Consider the following 19,685-nt stretch of genomic DNA (forward strand, 5'->3'; position numbering starts at 1 on the left):
TATCTGAGACCATGTTTGAAGTTCGAGATTTATCGAGCACTTTAATTGGTCAAGAATATGTATGGACCCACTTTCACTTGTGTTTTGAACATTACTTTTCGCTACACTTCAAAGAATAATTATTTTCTTCATTACAAAACTCATAGCATTTTTTTAGGTTATGCCGTTATGCCTTCAATTAAAAGTTAATATTTACTTTAGTTGTTGAAAATTGAAACAGTTGATAAAACAACAAATATAGGTTTCTGCATTTACAAAATGTTTACAAACTGTTCACAAACTATTTACTATTTACAATTATGTTCAGATAATGTTGTCCAACTCACGCTGGAGATGAATATCAAACCTAAAATAATTGTGATACTGTATTATTAAGTACAGGCCTACACTTTGTTTGAGTATAATAGTACTCAATAGAGTATAATCTTCACAGAGAGTCCGATATTATTGTTACTTAAGCTTGATATATATATATATTGTTATTATTGTTTAGTTATACTTCAATTGTTAATTGTTGTATTTTCTTTTTCTCTCAAATATTTTTTTGTAAAGTGGCATGTACCATTGGAAGCATAAATAAATAGAATAAATAAATAGCTTAGAATAAATTATGTATATTTAAGTTTATTTAAAAACTATTCACAATACTGTTCAAAAACTATTTACAATTTGCTAGGTACTATGTTCTCCAGATTCACACATGAGCTGAATGAATGTTCCACAAATTTGTTATGTTAACAAGTACAGGCAAGGCCACACTAAAAAAAACATGCTGTAATGCTCGTCTAGCATGACGTCACGATAGAAGATGGCAATGACGTAATGTTTGCCGTTTGTGATCAGCTGCATGTTTTAATCTTTTCATCGAAAACAAAAATATAACCTTAATTACGTCATTGCCGTCTTCTATCGTGACGTCATGCTTGACGAGCATTACAGCCTGTTTTTTTAGTGTGGCCTTGGTACAGGCCTACTTTTTGTTCTAGAGTAATTTACAGTTTTCAGATCAAGATATATATCTAAGAGTATTTACAAATTATTTAAACTGCTGTTCACTGACTATTTACAATTATATACATAAAACTGTTGGTTCTCATAAGAGCTGGAGGTGATACCATTTCCCTGAAAAGAAAATTCGATTAGCACCATGCCGTTGTCATTCTAATCTGTATGAATGAATACAACTAAAGTTTGGTCTGAACGTTGGGTAGGTTTGTGATGTTTTTTCTTTCATTATTTACGATATAACTGACCAAAAGATAACCGTCCAAACGGGCTCACAGCTAGTTATTGATAATATCAAATCATAAGTGTTTTTGTTAAGCCGACTTCAGCTTATGAAAAACTGAAACCAGTGTAAGTAATCGTAAATATATATTTCATCTAAAAACTATGTTTTATTCTCAAACAAAGTGTAGGTCTGTACTTAATAATACCACAATGAATTTGGACAACATTCTCTGAACATAACTATAAATACTGTACTAAATAGTTTGAAATTGTAAACAGTAGCGTAAATAGTTTGTAAATACATTAACCTTAAATATATACCTTGTTCTAAAACTGTCTATTATTTTAATACCAAATGTATACAGTACCTAATATCATTGCAATTATTTGTTTTTTAGGCTCAATACTATTGTTATTTGATGCGGATTACAAAAATGATGTTATTTAATACACTTTATGGTGATATACAAAAATTGTACCAACTATGCATTGAGCCCAGTCGGTGCTCATGGTCAAAACCCAGAGCAGCCGAGCCAGGGCTAATTTAGGGGCTGGGACACCACCCGACCGTCCTAATCCCTCAGCCGCCACGAATGTTTGCGGAAGGTATAGGGGATATTATACCAAAAGTCCCTATAAATATGAGGCAAGCTCTAGCGGCAATTAGTGAAAACAGGGCACCTTTTTTAGTTTTTGGCTTAAATATCGAGAACCATTGGTCGGAATTAAAAGTGACTGTATACCAAAATGAAAGATCATTAAATTTTCAACAAAAATGATACCTACACTTTTATTTTATTCCTAATGGTTACCAAGTAATTGGGCGCTAAAATATGGCGTTTTTTTTTCTCAACAAAATACCTACTTTAGTTTGCACCATTGTTCGCTCCCTCGACAGTTATTGAAGAATAAACCCTATATTTTAGCATCATATAACTCGGTAACCATTAGGAATAAAATAAAAGTGAAAATATAATTTTTTTTTTGTAAATTTAATGACCTTTCATTTGGTAAATAGTCACTTTTAGTCAACTTCGACCAACGGTTCTCAAGGTTTTAGCCAAAAATAAAAAAAGGGGTCCTGTTTTCGCTAATTGCTGCTAGAGCTCGCTTCATATTTATGGGAACTTTACTTTTGGTATAATCTTCCCGAGGTACCTAGAAATAAGTGTCCAAAATTTAAAAACTTTCGGATTTTTTCGGAGGTTAAACTTTTTTTTGACTGGACTAACATCTTTTGTCATGGGTAAGGTGGGAGCAACTATATTTTATTGGGAAGAATCACAAAAGTTGCAGTAACTTTTGAACTGTAATTTTTACAGCAATTGAGGGCTATACTATTTTGATTAGAATTACAGTATAATAACCATAACATAGTGTTTAAAACTGGCTTTTTTTAATCCAATTGTTTGTTACTCTATAGGTTTTTATGGGAAAATATCATGAGTTACAAAAACTTTTTAACCCTAACTTTTACAGCAATGGGTATTGTAACGTTTTGTTCAGAATTTAAAGGGATCAAACTTCACAAAAATTTTATGAAAATTGCTCAGGCCATTTTTGAGAAAATTAAATTTTTCCGATTAATTTTTTGGGTTTTTATGCGAATATCACAATTAAAAATCATAAAAATCAAAATTTAAAAAAATAATAAAACGCCAGGAGAGACCATTGATTAGTACCTACATATACCAAAAATCATCAAAATCGGACTGCAGGTGTGGTCTATAGCTCTGTGTACACAACCACACATACAGACAGTCAGACACACATACACACACGGACATCACTTCGAAAACCATTTTTTGGGTTGAGGGGGGCCCAAAACATATATAGGCCTATCCACTCAAAACTTAAACTCAAAAATGTTGACGAAAACAATACTTTCTCCATTGTAGGGGGAGAAAGTAACTGATATTGTGTTCACTACATATTGTACACCTAACATTGTAAGGTCAGCTAAGCTGGTTAACCGTGCAGTGTTGCGGATCACACTGTCCTCTTGAATACTGATATTGTGTTCACTACATATTGTACACCTAACATTGTAAGGTCAGCTATAGTCCGGCAGCTAAATGAGGATTTTGTCCCTAACCTGGTTTTGTTCTATTAAGTTTATTTTATTCTTGATTTGAGTTATATAGGGTATGTAGACCATAAAACCACCGGGTACTTTTTTGGTACCCTTGGGCAATAGCCGCCATCTTGGAAAATGGCGGAAAACGTAATTTTACATGTAAGCTTTTACTTAAAACTATGTAATGAAAATACCATGCTATCTACAGCAGTGCGAACGCTTTTAAAATACTAACAGTGAAATTCCATGCAGGAAAATATCACATTTTAATTATATATTGTGTGTTTTAAAGTCAGTATATCTTTTTAAAGTTAACAATTTAGATAAAAAATATGTTCTATCCCCACTTTTTTCAACTTTGTGCCAAAGTCTCTTAAAAAAGGCCATGATACATGTTACAACAGTTGTAGATATTGAAATTGTGCATCTAATGCACCGACAGGGATCTTTGTTGGATCAAGGATAACGTCACAACAAAGCGTAAAATATATATTTTTTTCTATTATAAAGAGGGTTATCTAATAAATGAGAATAATTTATATAATTCTTCTTAAGACTATTCTGTAGTTCTTTTCTACGGTTTTTTTGTATCAAAATGCTCGATAAACAAACGGCTTTCATTTACGCTCAAATCTTAGGATGTTTTATAAGCTAGTTATGGACCCCCCCCAAAAAAAAGTAATTTTAGTTATAAAAAAGTCTCATCAAAGCCCTATATTTTTAGTGATTACAGTATTATGTTATGTTTTATGTTTTCTTATAAAAACAGTCAGTAACGTACTGGCTTTCATGGAATATATTGATACACATTTGGATCACGCTTTTTTATTGTTGATATTTAATTTTGGTAGTATTTAGATGCATCAAATAGCGGGCACTTACAAAGTACCTTTGGGAAACTTCTAGAACTCGAGATAATAATTGTCTATATTTAAAAGTAATTCGATTTTAAAACATGGTAATTAAGCTATAAACTATGCATTTTTAGTTCGAATATCATGAAATTTAGTATGAAACCTCGTCATAATGTTACTCATTAATTTACCAGATATTAGCCATATCATTCAAGATTTTTCAAAATGTCGGCGGAAAACGTGGTTTTTATCTTAAAAATTTCATTTTTTGTCCAATTGAAAAAGAAGTTGGCATACGACCTTGTTTTAGTGTTACCTTCTTTGAGTTAACTAGCAAGACACATTCTTTACATCATTGTTATGGAATGTAATAATAATACTTAACTTTCAAGTTTGCTGAATTCCCGTTGCACTTGTGGCTATGCTTGTTAGTATTTGCGATAAATTGAAAAAGACAATATGTAAAAAAAAATCGATTTCAACATAGTTGACTTTTATTATTTTGTATTGTAACATAAATATTTAATTCACATAAAATTGTAACTTACATAATAGGCTTATATGTAAAAACTTGTTAATAACGTTTCAGTAACCTTAGTGACTATTAGCGAATTTCTCTATAGAAAAGTAACTATTACCGTAGGTCTCATGGTAAGGACTGGGCCCGGGACTGATTAACTTTTTCATTTTGATACCCCAGAGGCCATGATGTCCGTAAAGACGATAACTTGAGTAATTTTTGTCTGATTTCGATAACATTTGGTTTGAAGGTGTAAGATGGGATAAAATTAAATGATTCCGCGAACCAGCATGATCGGACCCTGGGAACGGGGTTTAGGGGCGGGGGGTTTGATGGGGTAAAAATGGGGGTTTCTAATTGTTTACCCATAAAATACAAAATGTATAAATTTTTCTCTAGACTTTTTTACCAAGTGTTTTTGTACGGTTATTACGGAGAAAATTAAAAAAAAAGTTCCTTTTAAATTCCCATGTTGTTTTTATGAAGAATATTGCAAAATTTGTAGTTGGCTTGTTTTTGGATATATTTTGATCAAACTTGAGAGATTTATTTATTTTATACTAAGCTATAAATATTTTAATAAAAACACACTTGACTAGTTTCCCTGTAGCATCAAACCTAGGTACTCGTTAAACATAAATGTTAATTTAATAAATTATTTGAAAATCTATCCAGGGAAATGGAAAATGTAGACGGCAGGTTTGCTGCAGCGGGGCTATTAACTCATTATTCTACATTGTCGTAGTCTTCACTGTCGTCTTGAGTTTGTCTTTTTCCATTTAAACAGGTATTATACCCACAATGGCAAATTATTGTGCAAGGTAAGCCTGAGCTCACACAACTACATCTTTTTAATTCTGTTCACTGGTGTATATCAAACGCAACAAAAAACAACTTGATAGGAATAAACCAGATTAGGTTCATATCTGAGTTTACCCATAGTTTACTGAGGTTTTCTTCACCAAAATGAACAACACAGCTCATTTAAAGCTGGAAAGAGCGTAGCGTGAAGTTGTGCAGGAAACTTTCTTTTTAGGGAAATAATGAGAGAGTGAGGCCCTGGAGCCCTTTAAAGTTTCGTATTTCTCCATAAGATTAACATTGGAAACAAAAATTGTTATGAAACTCCAGCTGTTGTCAGAAATCAAAAGTGAGAAGAAGAGCATAGGTTAATCCTAAACCGTCAATAAGTTTGCTAATATAGTATTATAACAGTTTGCTACAAATATTTACTTAGCAATTGCTCGAATTCGAGCAACAGGGACACTAGTAGATCTTAAATCAAAGACAGTCCTTAAAAATTGAAAACCTGATGCTAGTTAGAGTTCTACATCTCACCTTAGACTTTATATATTTAAAAGAAAATTGTCTCAAATGAAAGTTTTAAGTTGACATAGTGTTTTTAGATCAGAACGAAAAACATAGTATACATAGCAGCTGAGCTGTATGTCTTTAAATACAGAAGAAAGTTAAGAAAACCAACTCTTATTCTACGTTTAAGCTTATAACTCGCCCCAAAAACGTCAGATTTCAATAAATAATGGCTCAAAAGAACTAAATTAATTCACTGAGTATTCTCATGCCAAAACATACAATATTACATAAAAATAACTCAAGACACAATCATTAACTAAAGATAAATTGTAAAAAAATCTATTTTTTTGGTTGTTTGGGGGTCCACAACTCATACTCAACTCAACCGATTTTAATAGTCAATGGCTTCAATTAAAGCCAGTAACTCGCTGAGTATTTCTAATACATAACATTTCATGTAACATAATTACAACCGGAGATAAGATCTTTAATTAAAGACAAATCCTGGAAAAACTCAAATGTTAGTTGGTTAAAGTTCTATAAATCCCCTCAAACCCGATAGATTTGAATGACCAATGCCTCAAATGAAAGCCAGTAGTTTGCTGAGTATATTATTATCGAAAAATATAACATCTCACAATTAGTACTCGAAGTAACAATCTTTTATTCAAAGAAAATTATACAAACATTAAAATCTTTGTTGGTTGAAATCCTGTAATTCACCTCAGACTCGTTCAGTTTCAATGATCTTCATATCAAATGGAAGCTAGTTGTTTACTGAGTGTTTTATCGCAATATAAACAACATCTAATAATAATAACTCAATGGGTTGGTCAAAATTTGAACTTTCCTTTATGAAAAAATATAGTTACTTTGCAGTGGAGAAGAATAGATCAGCCTTAAAGTCCTTAAATATAAATAGGTAATAGTTAAAATGAAATTTGGTAATTTTACAAACATTTTAATACATAAAACAGCCAGTGAGAAGTACCGGATGGTCCCAGGAAAGATGTTACAATTTTATTGAACATATAAAATATCCGTATTTTTCATTGAAAATCAACAAATAATTTATTTTCTAACGCTTTGTTCTGACGTTACCCTTGATCCAACAAAGCGTCCGATAGATGTATTCGATGCCAAATTTAAAAGTCTACAATTTTTATAATGCATATTATAGTCACATTTTGAGTAATTAAGGCGCAAAATTGAAATAAAAAGAAATATGTCATTATGTTTTTATAAATTATAAACTTTGAAAAGTAATACTGACCTTGAATCAAATTATATATATTTAATATATGGTATTTCTGAGTACCAAATTTAACCATAAACGTTTAAAAACAACTTGCATTGCTCTAGATTAAATAGTTTTTTAATTACATTGGTTTAAGTAAAAGCTTACACTGTAATTTACGTTTTCCGCCATTTTCCAAGATGGCAGCTGTTGCCCAAGGGTACCAAAAAAGTACCCGGTGGTTTTAGAGTCTACTAACTCTAGATATCACATATCAACAATAAAAAAAACTTAATAGGACAAAACCAGGTTCGGGTCAATTCTGCCGGACTACTAAGCTGGTTAACCGTGCAGTGTTGCGGATCACACTGTCCTCTTGAATACTGATATTGTGTTCACTACATATTGTACACCTAACATTGTAAGGTCAGCTAAGCTGGTTAACCGTGCAGTGTTGTGGATCACACTGTCCTCTTGAATACTGATATTGTGTTCACTACATATTGTACACCTAACATTGTAAGGTCAGCTAAGCTGGTTAACCGTGCAGTGTTGCGGATCACACTGTCCTCTTGAATACTGATATTGTGTTCACTACATATTGTACACCTAACATTGTAAGGTCAGCTAAGCTGGTTAACCGTGCAGTGTTGCGGATCACACTGTCCTCTTGAATACTGATATTGTGTTCACTACATATTGTACACCTAACATTGTAAGGTCAGCTAAGCTGGTTAACCGTGCAGTGTTGCGGATCACACTGTCCTCTTGAATACTGATATTGTGTTCACTACATATTGTACACCTAACATTGTAAGGTCAGCTAAGCTGGTTAACCGTGCAGTGTTGCGGATCACACTGTCCTCTTGAATACTGATATTGTGTTCACTACATATTGTACACCTAACATTGTAAGGTCAGCTAAGCTGGTTAACCGTGCAGTGTTGTGGATCACACTGTCCTCTTGAATACTGATATTGTGTTCACTACATATTGTACACCTAACATTGTAAGGTCAGCTAAGCTGGTTAACCGTGCAGTGTTGCGGATCACACTGTCCTCTTGAATACTGATATTGTGTTCACTACATATTGTACACCTAACATTGTAAGGTCAGCTAAGCTGGTTAACCGTGCAGTGTTGCGGATCACACTGTCCTCTTGAATACTGATATTGTGTTCACTACATATTGTACACCTAACATTGTAAGGTCAGCTAAGCTGGTTAACCGTGCATTGTTGCGAATCACATATCGTCCTGTTGCATATATATACTTACAGCAATCCAGGTTTTTCAAATACGCTGAACTGGTTTTGCAAATGAGTCATCTCATTGTGTAGCTCAGTGAGCACTAGTAGAAGCAAACATTCTTTTTCATCTGACAATTGCTCCTGAATGTCTTCTATCTCTCTGAGGACGTTGCGGCCCTTTGATATCAGTGTGAGCACATTGTAAGCCACCTCGTTAGGAACCTTACATTCCATCAACTCAAACTGTCTGAAATCAGTTAGAACATTGGTTTCCTTAAACATCCACTATTAGCATGCACATCTTACAACCATAATCTTCGATTAGGCAGCCCAAGTTTCCCAGGCGAGTAAACGAGCCTATAACAGCCTTGTCTCCCTAAGTAAAAAATCTCTTCTTTTCACTTGCTTACATGATAATTTTCTGTCAGCATTTAGTCCTCTTTTGAGACCATTTATGACCATTCATTTATTTGATATTATGAAGTCTTACCTTAGCAATCCTGTTGTGATACAATGAAATCGATTTCAAACCCGAAGGTTCATCGTCAGTCGGGATCTAGGGTGACCAAATTGAAAAATTGCATCCACGTGAAGGGTTTTGTAGAATATGAGATGACACTGAGTACCTTACAATTACAGTAGACGCGAAATTGACCCATAAATTACAAAAACCATAGTTTTTTTAAATATGGGTTAACCCCACTTTGCTTTGCATATTTGTATTATATCAAATTATACAAACCCTTTGGGTGGATACAATTTTTTGAAAATTGATCAACCTACATCCCGACTGACGTAGACGTGTGGGGGGGGGGGGGCACAGTGGAATGTGACCCTCAACTTTTAGGAATCTTATATATTTAAAAAAATTGGTTTTTCTTTTGGGAGTTTGTTTGGTTCTTCTACCCGACCGAGTTTCATGATTGAGGTCTCGAATTGTAGGTATGCACGCACAGATTTGCCATCAAGCATCGGCATATATTTATCTATAATCCCACTCGGTGTATACGTAAACGAAATTTGCTACCCATGTATTTCTTATGGGAGTTAAATTTGGGTTTTCTTTGCCAAGTTCGTTTGGCTCTTCTACCCGACCGAGTTTCATGATTGAGGTCTCGAATTGAAGGTATGCACACACAAATTTGCCATCAAGTATCGGCATATATTTATCAATAATTCCACTCGGTGTATACGTAAATGAAATTTGCTCCCCATGTATTTCTTATGGGAGATAAATTTGAGTTTTTTTTCAAGTTCTTTTGTCTCTTCTACCCGGCTGATTTTCATGATTGAGGTCTCGAATTGAAGGCATGCACGCCAAGTTTTCACATAAAGCATCGGAAAATATTTATCTACTGTATTACTTGACCAAAACACATCATTTGATTTATTTCTCTAATTCTTACTTCAATTTAAGATGTACCTTCACTAGTTATAATTTTATGTTATCTCCAGGAGTTTTTTTTTCATTTTTTTTATTTTTAATTTTCATTTTCCCATAAAAACCCATAAAATAAAGGAAAAATCTGATTTTCTAAAAAAAAGCTCGAACGATTTTGATAAAAATGTTGTATGTTGTAGCCCTTTAAATTCCGAACAAAATGATACGACTTCCATGTCTGTAAAAATTACAATTCAATATTTAAAGTAAATTTTGTTATTTTTCCATAAAAACCCCCATAAAAAAAGGAATTTAGAAAAAAAGCCGGTTTTGTTTTAAATTAGTACCTATGTTATGGTCCTTAAAACTTTGAAAGTTTTTTTTAATTTTTTGAAATTTGATTTTAATGGGGATTTTCCCATAAAACCCCATAAAATTACAAAAAATCTGATTTTCTCGAAAATAGCCTGAACGATTTTCTTAAAAATTTAGTATGTTACATTCCTTTAAATTCTGAACAAAATGGTGCAAATTCCATTTCCGTAAAATTTACGGTTCAAAATTTACTGTAACTTAGGTATGTTATCTTCCCATACAAACCATAAAATAACAAAATAATTGGATTTTTGGAGAAAAACTAGTTTTGATGAAAATTGATATGTTATGGTCCTTATAATTAAAAAAAAAATGTACAACACCCCATTTCTGTAACAGTTATGGTTCAAAAGTAATTGCAGCTATTGTGATTTTTAACTATATACTATCACCGCTTACCCATGATGATAAAGGTTCAGAATGCTGATGACGTTTATTTATTTCAATGCCATTTGAAGTTTCATAAAATGTCTATGGTAATGCAATCTTTGGTGGTTTTTTATTAATACAGCATATTTGACGGAAAAACACAAAAATTCTGTCATGACCATAACAAACGTAAAAATGAATATTGACAATAGTTAATGGTATTTATATAAATATGTTTTGCTATAAATAGGTTTAGTTTTAGGGCCATTTTGCAATAAACAGCTCTCTAAGCTTTTGGTATTTCTGAAAAAAATATTTAAACACATAATAATAATATACACAAATACAGTATATTCAAAGTAAAAAGCCAGGGACATTAAAACGTAAGCTTCAAAATTTTTACTCTTGTATGTAAGCAATCCAGAGGCTAAAATGATTGATGATTTACTTATTGGTCTTCCAACGCTTCTATTTTGAGCCAGACTTTTCCTACTCTTCATTGATTCATTTTTTCTGAGACCATACTAACAAAGTCTTGCACTTTTACATCGAGAAAGGGAGAATTATACTGTACTTAGATGGATAGTAAATTTATTTAACATGACAGCCCTACGTAAGACCGCTTAGATAATTGTTGATAGATGTTAACACAACATAGGAACCACAGTGAGTACAAGTTAGATACAGTAGAACCTTAATAACAAGACTCTCATGGGGATTATAAAATAATACTTGTTTTCAAGGTTGTCTTCTTATCAAGGTTTGCAATAACATGTGATTAGGGGTAAAATAAATTCTAGGGGACTTAAAGATGACACTTGTAATCAAGGGTGACTTGTTATCGAGGGTCTTGTTATCGAGGTTACACTGTATATACATGCTTTAAAACCAGCATACTGTTACATGCATTCTTGCAAAGGCTAATCAACTAAAAATCTCGGTGATTATAGCCCATTTTTTTCATAAAAATGTTTACGATTTGTCTTAATTTAATTGTAGTTTTGAAATGCATTACATTTTTTATTACATCTTTCCAATACCATTGAAAATTATTGCCGTCCTTCATTTTATGAGCTATGTTTACAAAATCAGCCAGTTTTCAATTGCGTAGCTTATGCCTTCAATTTTTTAATAAGTTAAAGATAAACCGCTTGCTCCTGCATCAAGTGATTGCAACTGTGATGTTACTACACATTTTCTAAGCTTTGTAAACTCTAAGTTTTAACTTTTGGTCAACTTACAAGTAGAGTCTTCCCTCTAAGTGAGAAGTGACCCATGAGTCGGAATCGTCATAATTCTCATCCCAAGGCATCCATAAGTGGTTGTAAAAAAATCTGAAATTTTAACAAAAATCTTGATTTATTACAAGCATTGAATTTTAGATATTGAAGTAGACATCCCATCGATATGGACCAGCTGTAGCAAATATTTTACTAAAAAAGAACGTTGTTGTGTGAGCCAGTCACAAAATGTTCAAAGCCTAAAATTCTATTTTATACCTTATTTTTTGTTGCTGACCAGGTTGATGGGTCAGTTGCTATAGCTCACTTATAAGTCATTCCCTAAGTTCAACTTGTTAAAAAAGTTTGTGTACTCGACATAATATATTAATTTAGATCAGCACAATCTGAAGGTGGCTCACATCAACTGTAATTTTGATAAAAAACCTGGCTAGAAATTTAACATGGGGATGGAATGTCTACTTAAAAGTCAAAGATTACAAGTAACAATTCAGAATGTAAAAACAAAATTTATTTCCAATTAAAAGATCTTTACAAATATTTAGGATCACAACCATGTTTAGTGGCGGTCCCTGGATTTCATTTGGGGGGGGATGACCACAGAGGGTCTGGAATATCCCCCCAAAAAAGGGGAGTCAGGGGGGGGGGTCCTTCCCTCCAGAAAAATGTGGCATTGAAAGCCTAAAAACATATTTCTATACACATTTGAGCTCTAGAAATATGCTCAAACTAATAGTATATTTATGTTTAGCTAATGACGGAGGGTGAGGACAATTGGACCTGTGTGTCACATTATATCCAGGGTATTCTCCGCGCCAAGAAGATCGACCTTGACCGGGATGCGGTGTAGGTCATTAAGAATCTAAATGCCAGAAACGGTGCGAGCCCTGAGGGCTTAGGTCACATGTTGGCCTGTCTTGAAGTAATGTGACAAACAATTCCAGGTCTGTGTCCAACAGAGTAGAGGGGGTTTTTTAGTGAGTAGTCTGATAATTTTCAGGAGTCTCACACTACAGGCTGGCTACCTGTGTGTGTAAAAGCATTTTCCCTCCTCTCCCTAAGAAAAAAAAAAAAAAAAAATGTTTAGCTAATAAAATATAAAATATTTCGGGGGGGATATATGCCTCCAATCCCCCTCTGGGACCGCCACTGACCATGTTTTATCTAGAATAGGACAACATTGATTTGAACATTGATAGAATTGACAAACAAGGTCAATCTTACCTGAGACTATCAATAGCCTTGGCTGTGTCGAAAAGTTTTTCAACCACATTATTTTTATCCTGTTCAATTGTCGGATATAATTCTATCAAAGGAATATCAGTCATCCTTAAAGGAAGGCAAGCAACTCCATCTTCAACTTGATTGATTTGGACAGTACACGACAATTCTTTAAAGTTAATAAGATCGACCTGCAAAAATGTTGGATTTCAAAAACAGTTTTAATGGATAAAATCACTAATGTAGACCTAATGTTAAGAAAGGATTCAATTCAATTCAATTCAATTATTTAAGATGGGGACGCCACTATGTGCGTATTTTAACCCAAATATGAGTGAAGGGTGAGTGTAGGATGATTCAAACAAAAGTAGATAGAAATCTCAAGCTTAACACTAAACTTGGTGGAGTGGTATACACTACGTACAGTTACAGGAATAACTGTTCTGAAAAATGTTTTCGCTCTTAAAGATTACTGTTATTTAATGGGATCAACTAACCCAGCGATAATGAGGCCTACCTTGACTCCAAATAGATTCTACAGGGTTGAAATGACCAATACTAAAAAATACAAATTGGATAGGTCCATTTAGGGAAAAAATGGCTCTCTGAAAAGATATCTGAGGCTCTGACGGCAAGGAAGACGGAAAATCATCCAGCAAATCCAAATGAAGAACAACCTCTCCCACCTGGCACCAAGTCTTTGTTGGGATATTTTACACTACTCATGATCAAAATCCCCAAACAAAAACTACCAACACTAGACCGTCAACCATAGAACTCTCACCAACAAACTTTAGTTTTTATCACTGTAATGTCCGGTCAATGATGTTGAGATTTAGTAATATATCTCTAATCATGTTTCTAAGTCTGTGATTAATATTAATTAATGTTTTAGTAACAGATGATTTGTGAGTCTTTAAGTTGAATTTGAATAAACAACATCATTCAGGTTTTTGTTAAAATAACTTTTTATAGTTTTCTAGTTAGTGATAATTTGTAGATTGTCGGAATATTCAACATGGTAGCAGAAATGTCCAAAAAATACTCCTTTGGAAAGCCTTTCAAAGTACTAATACCAGATAGGAAGGATTGGTCTGGCGGAAAAGGACCCATACCCACAGGTGACTTAGAATGCTATACTGATGGTTCTAAGATCAAAAATGGGGGCACTGGAGCAGGTGTGCATTGGATGAATGGAGGCACTGGTATTTGTCTTCCAATGGGGGTGTACCCAACTGTCTTTCAAGCGGAGGTCACTGCCATTCTAGTTTGTGCTCAAGAACATCTTAACAAAGATATCAGAGACAAAACAATCAATATCTTTACTGATAGTCAAGCGACCTTAAAAGCATTAAACTCTTACGAATTCAACTCCAGGCTCGTGTGGGATTGTCTTGCTTCTGTGTCTGAGTTGGGTAGGAGAAATGACCTTACGCTTTGCTGGGTACCAGGACACTCAGGCATTGAAGGAAATGAAGCTGCAGACAGATTGGCAAATACTGCCTCTGCGACATCATTGTTAGGCCCGCAACCCTTCTGTGGCATCTCACGAAACAGTGTATGTTCTGCGATTGCGTCATGGGCCAAGGAAAAGCATCGCAAACGCTGGGTCGATGTTCCCCTTCTTAGGGTCAGCAAGCTTACTCTGTTTAGGCCTTCCAAAAAGGTTGCCTGTGACCTCTTGAGACTAGACAGACGAAGAATTAAATTAATTGTTGAACTGATAACTGGTCATGGAAGATTCAGGAAACATCTACAACGGATGGGCTTATATGATGGTGAACCGATCTGTAGGTACTGTGATAGGTCAGAAGAGACAGCTGATCACTTACTCTTTGATTGTATTGAGCTCTCTGACGCTAGATCGATAACTCTTGGAAATATGGCTAGAGGTAGATTTCTTCCTGAGGATGAACTAATTGGGAAGCTACAGGCATTCATTGGGCGCCTCAACTTGTAGGTCAACAAGAAAGCAATTAAGTATCTGGGGTGCGCAATAATTCGATTTCGGATGAAGTGCTTTAAGGTCTCTACCTGCCCCTGTCAGATAAGATAAGATAAGATGGTAGCAGAAACCCGTGGTTCAAATTCACTAACTAATTTCATGTTTGTCTTGAGTCAATGTTAATTTATTTTGCAAAAGTTACTTTGTCAATGCATTGTATTAAATCAAAATCACTAAGGATGTCAACATATTTTTCTTCAGCTAAGTTAAGTGATGGGTTTAAAATATTGCAATTTATATCACCAGAGAAAATACGAACATACTCTGGATGGGAAGTGGAATTATAATATAAACACATTCAAAAAACAATTGAAGGTTAGAATTAGGGCTCCTGTAAGGCTAGTAATTCACAAGGTTGTCCGTCCCAGTCGAAGGTCAGAGATAAGGCAGTGGCCACGCCGCCCGATCAACAGCTGATTAAAGGTTGCAGATAAAGAGTTATCTAGATATACAACTACACCATTGCTTTGTACAACTACCCGGAATACTTTCTAAAAAAGAATCTGTTTTTAACCATGCCTCTGTTAGTACTATGCAATTAAAATGTGTTTTTATTCCTTGGAGAAACGCACAAAATTCGTCAAAATTTTTATTGTAGCTCCTTATATTCTGATGGATTATTCTAAACCTTAACCCGAAATTACTTTGAGATAAATCAAAACAAGAATTAAGAGTACTTATATCGGAGTAAACATTACATTCTTTAGTTGGAAATTCGTTATAATCTTCCTCGTTTAACATGTCCATACCCGGTCCCTATTGCAAAACCATCCAGCCTTATTAATTAATTTAACAGATCCAAAGTCGTGTTCCTTTTTGTTTATTACGAACCTAAATATTAATTATTATTCATATAGGAATGTTCTGCTATAAATACACTCATATACACACATATTTAATTAACATTTAAATCCTACAATGCCAAGGAGATTGGAAAATCACAAAAAATAATATTTCCGATAATTATAATTTTATCTTAGTCTTATCTAAAGACACATCCTTACCACATTCCTTTCATCAAGGTAAAATTACTACTAAAATGAAAATATAAAATGAAAATATACGCCAACATTTTTAAACAAGGTGGGCTTTAGTCTCTTATAAGGAAGGGTTATTGGCAAAATGTAATTGTTAGATAGAAGACCAACCTTAAATGATTTAAGATTTGAGACGTTATTTTTTGAAATTATTGTTGAGGGTTTTTTTTTTAAACATACTGATATTTTAAAAGTGGATGACAATTTAATAGAATGAAATAAATGAACAAATGAATGGCAAATGTTTCAGCTGATTTTAATATAGACATTTTGTCAAAATCACATGAAAGAGGATCATTTTTGAATTTATTGCGATCCTTTGACATGTATTGGTTGAATGAGGAACCGGCCAAGGGGGGGGGGGGAAATGCATAGATAATATTGTAAGTAATTTTGATAGAAAGAAAACAATTTGTTGTGTAATAGAACCTCATTTATCGGATCATGCGGGGGTATATGCTCAATTTAAAGAAAGTTCTGTGGAAAGTGTGATGCATAACAATGTTTTGACTAAGAAGGCAGAGAACTGACACCTGAAGCACTTTTCAATTTAAAAAGTAAATTGTCACAAATTGACTGGACGCAGTTATGTAGTATAAGAGATGTAAATATAGCTTTCAATCATTTTAATTTATTGTTGACAAATTCATATAATGAATGCTGTAGAGTTAAGGAAGTTAAGGTGAAAACTAGAAAAAAGCCTGACTTAAAATGGTATACACCAGAATTGAAGAGCTTTAAAGTGTATGTAAATGCTTTTTATGACAGATATAAAAATAGCTTGGGCACAGAAAATTAAAATATCTTCAAACAAAAATATATACATACAAAAAAAGGTACAAACACAAAGTTAACTATTGCAAAAAAGTTGCAAATGAAAAGTACATTTTAAATTCCTCAAATAAATGTAAAGCTGTGTGGGCTTTAATAAAAACTGAGTCAAATTGTAAGGTCACTAAGCAAGAAAATTTATTAATTGATTCACTGAGAAAAAAGGTTTTAAAGAAACATGCTTGCCTATTAATATATAGATAGATAGATAGATTGTTTGTTATGTAATTTTCTGGTGTTTTTGTATTTTGTTATTGTTTTTATCTATAAATATTCTATTTTTCAATGTACCTTTTACTTAGAATAGGCTATTTACATACATTATATGCTTGTGACTTTGTCAATTGCACACATGTGTTTAAAGACAATAAAAATCTTTGCCTTTGACAGTCAGCTATGGCTTAATGTTAAAGGCAGCTTGGTATGTTACAACTTAGACCAGAAACAAACACTATTGTGTGTCACAAGCTAACCCATAGAACTGATGATTTCAATTCATTCACTTAAATTTTTCCTGATTTATGTTTAATGAAGATGAACACATCCAACCAGAGTGGCATCTCATGCAATGGAAATCCCATTTCCGGTACCGGCATGGAATAAGAATATTTACTTTTCTTTAACTAAAACAATGCATTAGTCGAGGCGCTGAACGGGTTTGAGCATGCATAAAAGTGTAACGAAATTTGACTTTTGATTGTTGCTGTGCATACCTAGTAGATGAAGAAAATCGATGTTGTAACATTCCTAGGTTAATAACATAAGGGGGAGGGAGTGAAGTTGGGGGGGGGCGTACAAAATAGCTAATATTTCGAGAACCAAACGTCATATGAATTCGTTAGACATGTCAAACTGTACAGAAAAATGCTTTCTAAAAAACAAAAATATTATGTATTAGTATGACGAAAAACTATGAGATGTTAGTGAAAATTACATTTTTTGAATTTACGACAAGTTTAATTAGAAATTATGATTTTTGTTGTTATTTAGAACCACAATTTTGAAGAGTTGTATATAATAGGGAAATAATATTTCTGTAGAATAAAACTATTGCGATACATGTCCGACTGTGCAGAAAAATGCATTCTACAAAAATGATTATACATCAGTTGGTCAAAAAACAAGGAAATGTTATTCAAATATCTTTGAAACGGTTAGGTTTATGAAAAAAATCACAAGAATAAAATCGTCTTAAAATTACATTTTCTACCGAAATACATCATAAAATACAGGATGTTCCATAAGAAAAATCAATGTTGGCGGCCATATTGGAAAAATGGCTGCTAAAATAATTTTTTTTTACTTGACTACAATTTTTTTAATAAAATATCCATGGCACTTACCATATAACCTTTTTTTGATATCTCTTATAGTTTTCGAATAAAAAGGCTGGAACACTTATATCAATCACCCTGTAGTTCAAATTAGAAAAATACTGAGCAATAACCTAGGTTAGAAAGCCCACACAAACTACTTACAGTCACAACTACTCCAGTACATGGATAGTTGATCTTTAACCTAGTACACACATCGTGGGACATGCAAATCGCTCTCCAACCTGCTGGTTCTATATGATATTTCAAAAAAATGCTCCATTCCCTTTTCACATCAATGGCTTTCAAATCACTAGTTAAAATACAGTTATATTCATCCAACCTTTCCTGGAAACTCATTGAAAATACGAACAAATCCTGAGCCATCATGTTGCTGTAAGCATCAATTTTTAGTAACAACTAACAACTTAACAACTACATACAACTGAACTAACAACAATGCCTTCAACCAGTGTTGCCAATCCAATATGGCCCAATTACCCCCTCCAGAGCAAAGAATTACCTGTTTTCCTCAAAAATACCCTCAACAAACCAAAAATTCCCTTTTAACAGTCTTGCCTGTCTCTAAAAGTAACGAATACAAACCCTGATAAATTAGTTTTGAGTAATCCAGTAATCCCACAAATGAAGATGTAAAGAACTAAATATAGGACTTGAGACTTGTAATTATTGACCTTCATAAATGAAATTTTCATTCTTACTGACCTTAAAAAATTAATTACCTACAGTACTTAAGCCTACAATGATTTGGTTTTTTAATGGTAGCCTATGTGATATACACTGAGCTAAAATTATAACTGGAGGTAGCACTGCCATGGCAGAAGTCTGTCAAAAGCGTGTCGCTGATTTTGTTAGGTTGGTATAGCAGTTGGTTTTCTTATCAAGCAATAACATGGCTTCTTATAACTAGGTTGGTATAGCAGTGAGTTTTCTTGTCATATCAATAACATGGCTTCTTATGACACCCGCCTCACGCAAACATGGCGGCTGGCGACACGCATCTTTGACATTCAGTGCTACCTCCAGTTAGAATTATAGCTCAGTGGTGATATACTGTAGTTATTTAGTAATGAGTAAGTGCTGTTGAAAATTTAATTTTTTACTAGTTTTAGGAAGAAAATAGTTATAATGACCAATCAATATTATTATTCCCGCTATTTATATTTAAAATCGGAAAAAATTACTCAAGCTATCGTGTTCACGGACAAATATATAATTTAAACGAATGGTGTTTTTGGCCTCTGGGGACATCAAAATGAAAAAGTAAATCGGTCCCGGGCCTAGGTCTTACCATGCCCACCTACGGTAATAGCCAGAAGCGTTTATTATAATGGTTCGATTTGCGTTTTCAGTCTGCCCGTGCAGCTGAATCGACAGTCGATATCGACGCAACTTGGGAGGAAGTGGCA

The 19,685-nt window shown here is 33.6% G+C and overlaps 1 protein-coding gene across 1 annotated transcript; it reads right to left on the minus strand.

The window, feature by feature from the left end:
* Positions 1–887: 887 nt before the first annotated feature.
* LOC128995087 (protein nessun dorma-like) lies at positions 888–18,508 on the minus strand. The gene is made up of 5 exons (XM_054419975.1): positions 18,421–18,508; positions 13,073–13,260; positions 11,849–11,941; positions 8,511–8,729; positions 888–1,122 (listed from the first exon to the last, which is right to left on the minus strand). The coding sequence occupies exons 1-5, from the start codon at positions 18,481–18,483 to the stop codon at positions 1,053–1,055; spliced, it is 633 nt and encodes a 210-aa protein (XP_054275950.1). The 5' UTR covers positions 18,484–18,508; the 3' UTR covers positions 888–1,052.
* Positions 18,509–19,685: the final 1,177 nt, after the last annotated feature.

This window comes from Macrosteles quadrilineatus, unplaced genomic scaffold (assembly GCF_028750875.1).
Source record: "Macrosteles quadrilineatus isolate MER2022 unplaced genomic scaffold, UCM_ALF_1.0 Scaffold_5__1_contigs__length_97177068, whole genome shotgun sequence".
In the NCBI taxonomy this organism is placed as follows: domain Eukaryota; kingdom Metazoa; phylum Arthropoda; class Insecta; order Hemiptera; family Cicadellidae; genus Macrosteles; species Macrosteles quadrilineatus.

Excerpts from the sequence above, each read along its gene's own strand:
- LOC128995087 (XM_054419975.1), bottom strand. The coding sequence starts at position 18,483 with ATGTCCCACGATGTGTGTACTAGGTTAAAGATCAACTATCCATGTACT. Across the intron at positions 13,261-18,420 it reads GTACTGGAGTAGTTGTGACT|GTCGATCTTATTAACTTTAA; the intron begins GTAAGTAGTTTG and ends ACATTTTTGCAG. Across the intron at positions 1,123-8,510 it reads TTTGAAAAACCTGGATTGCT|GGAAATGGTATCACCTCCAG; the intron begins GTAAGTATATAT and ends TTTTCTTTTCAG.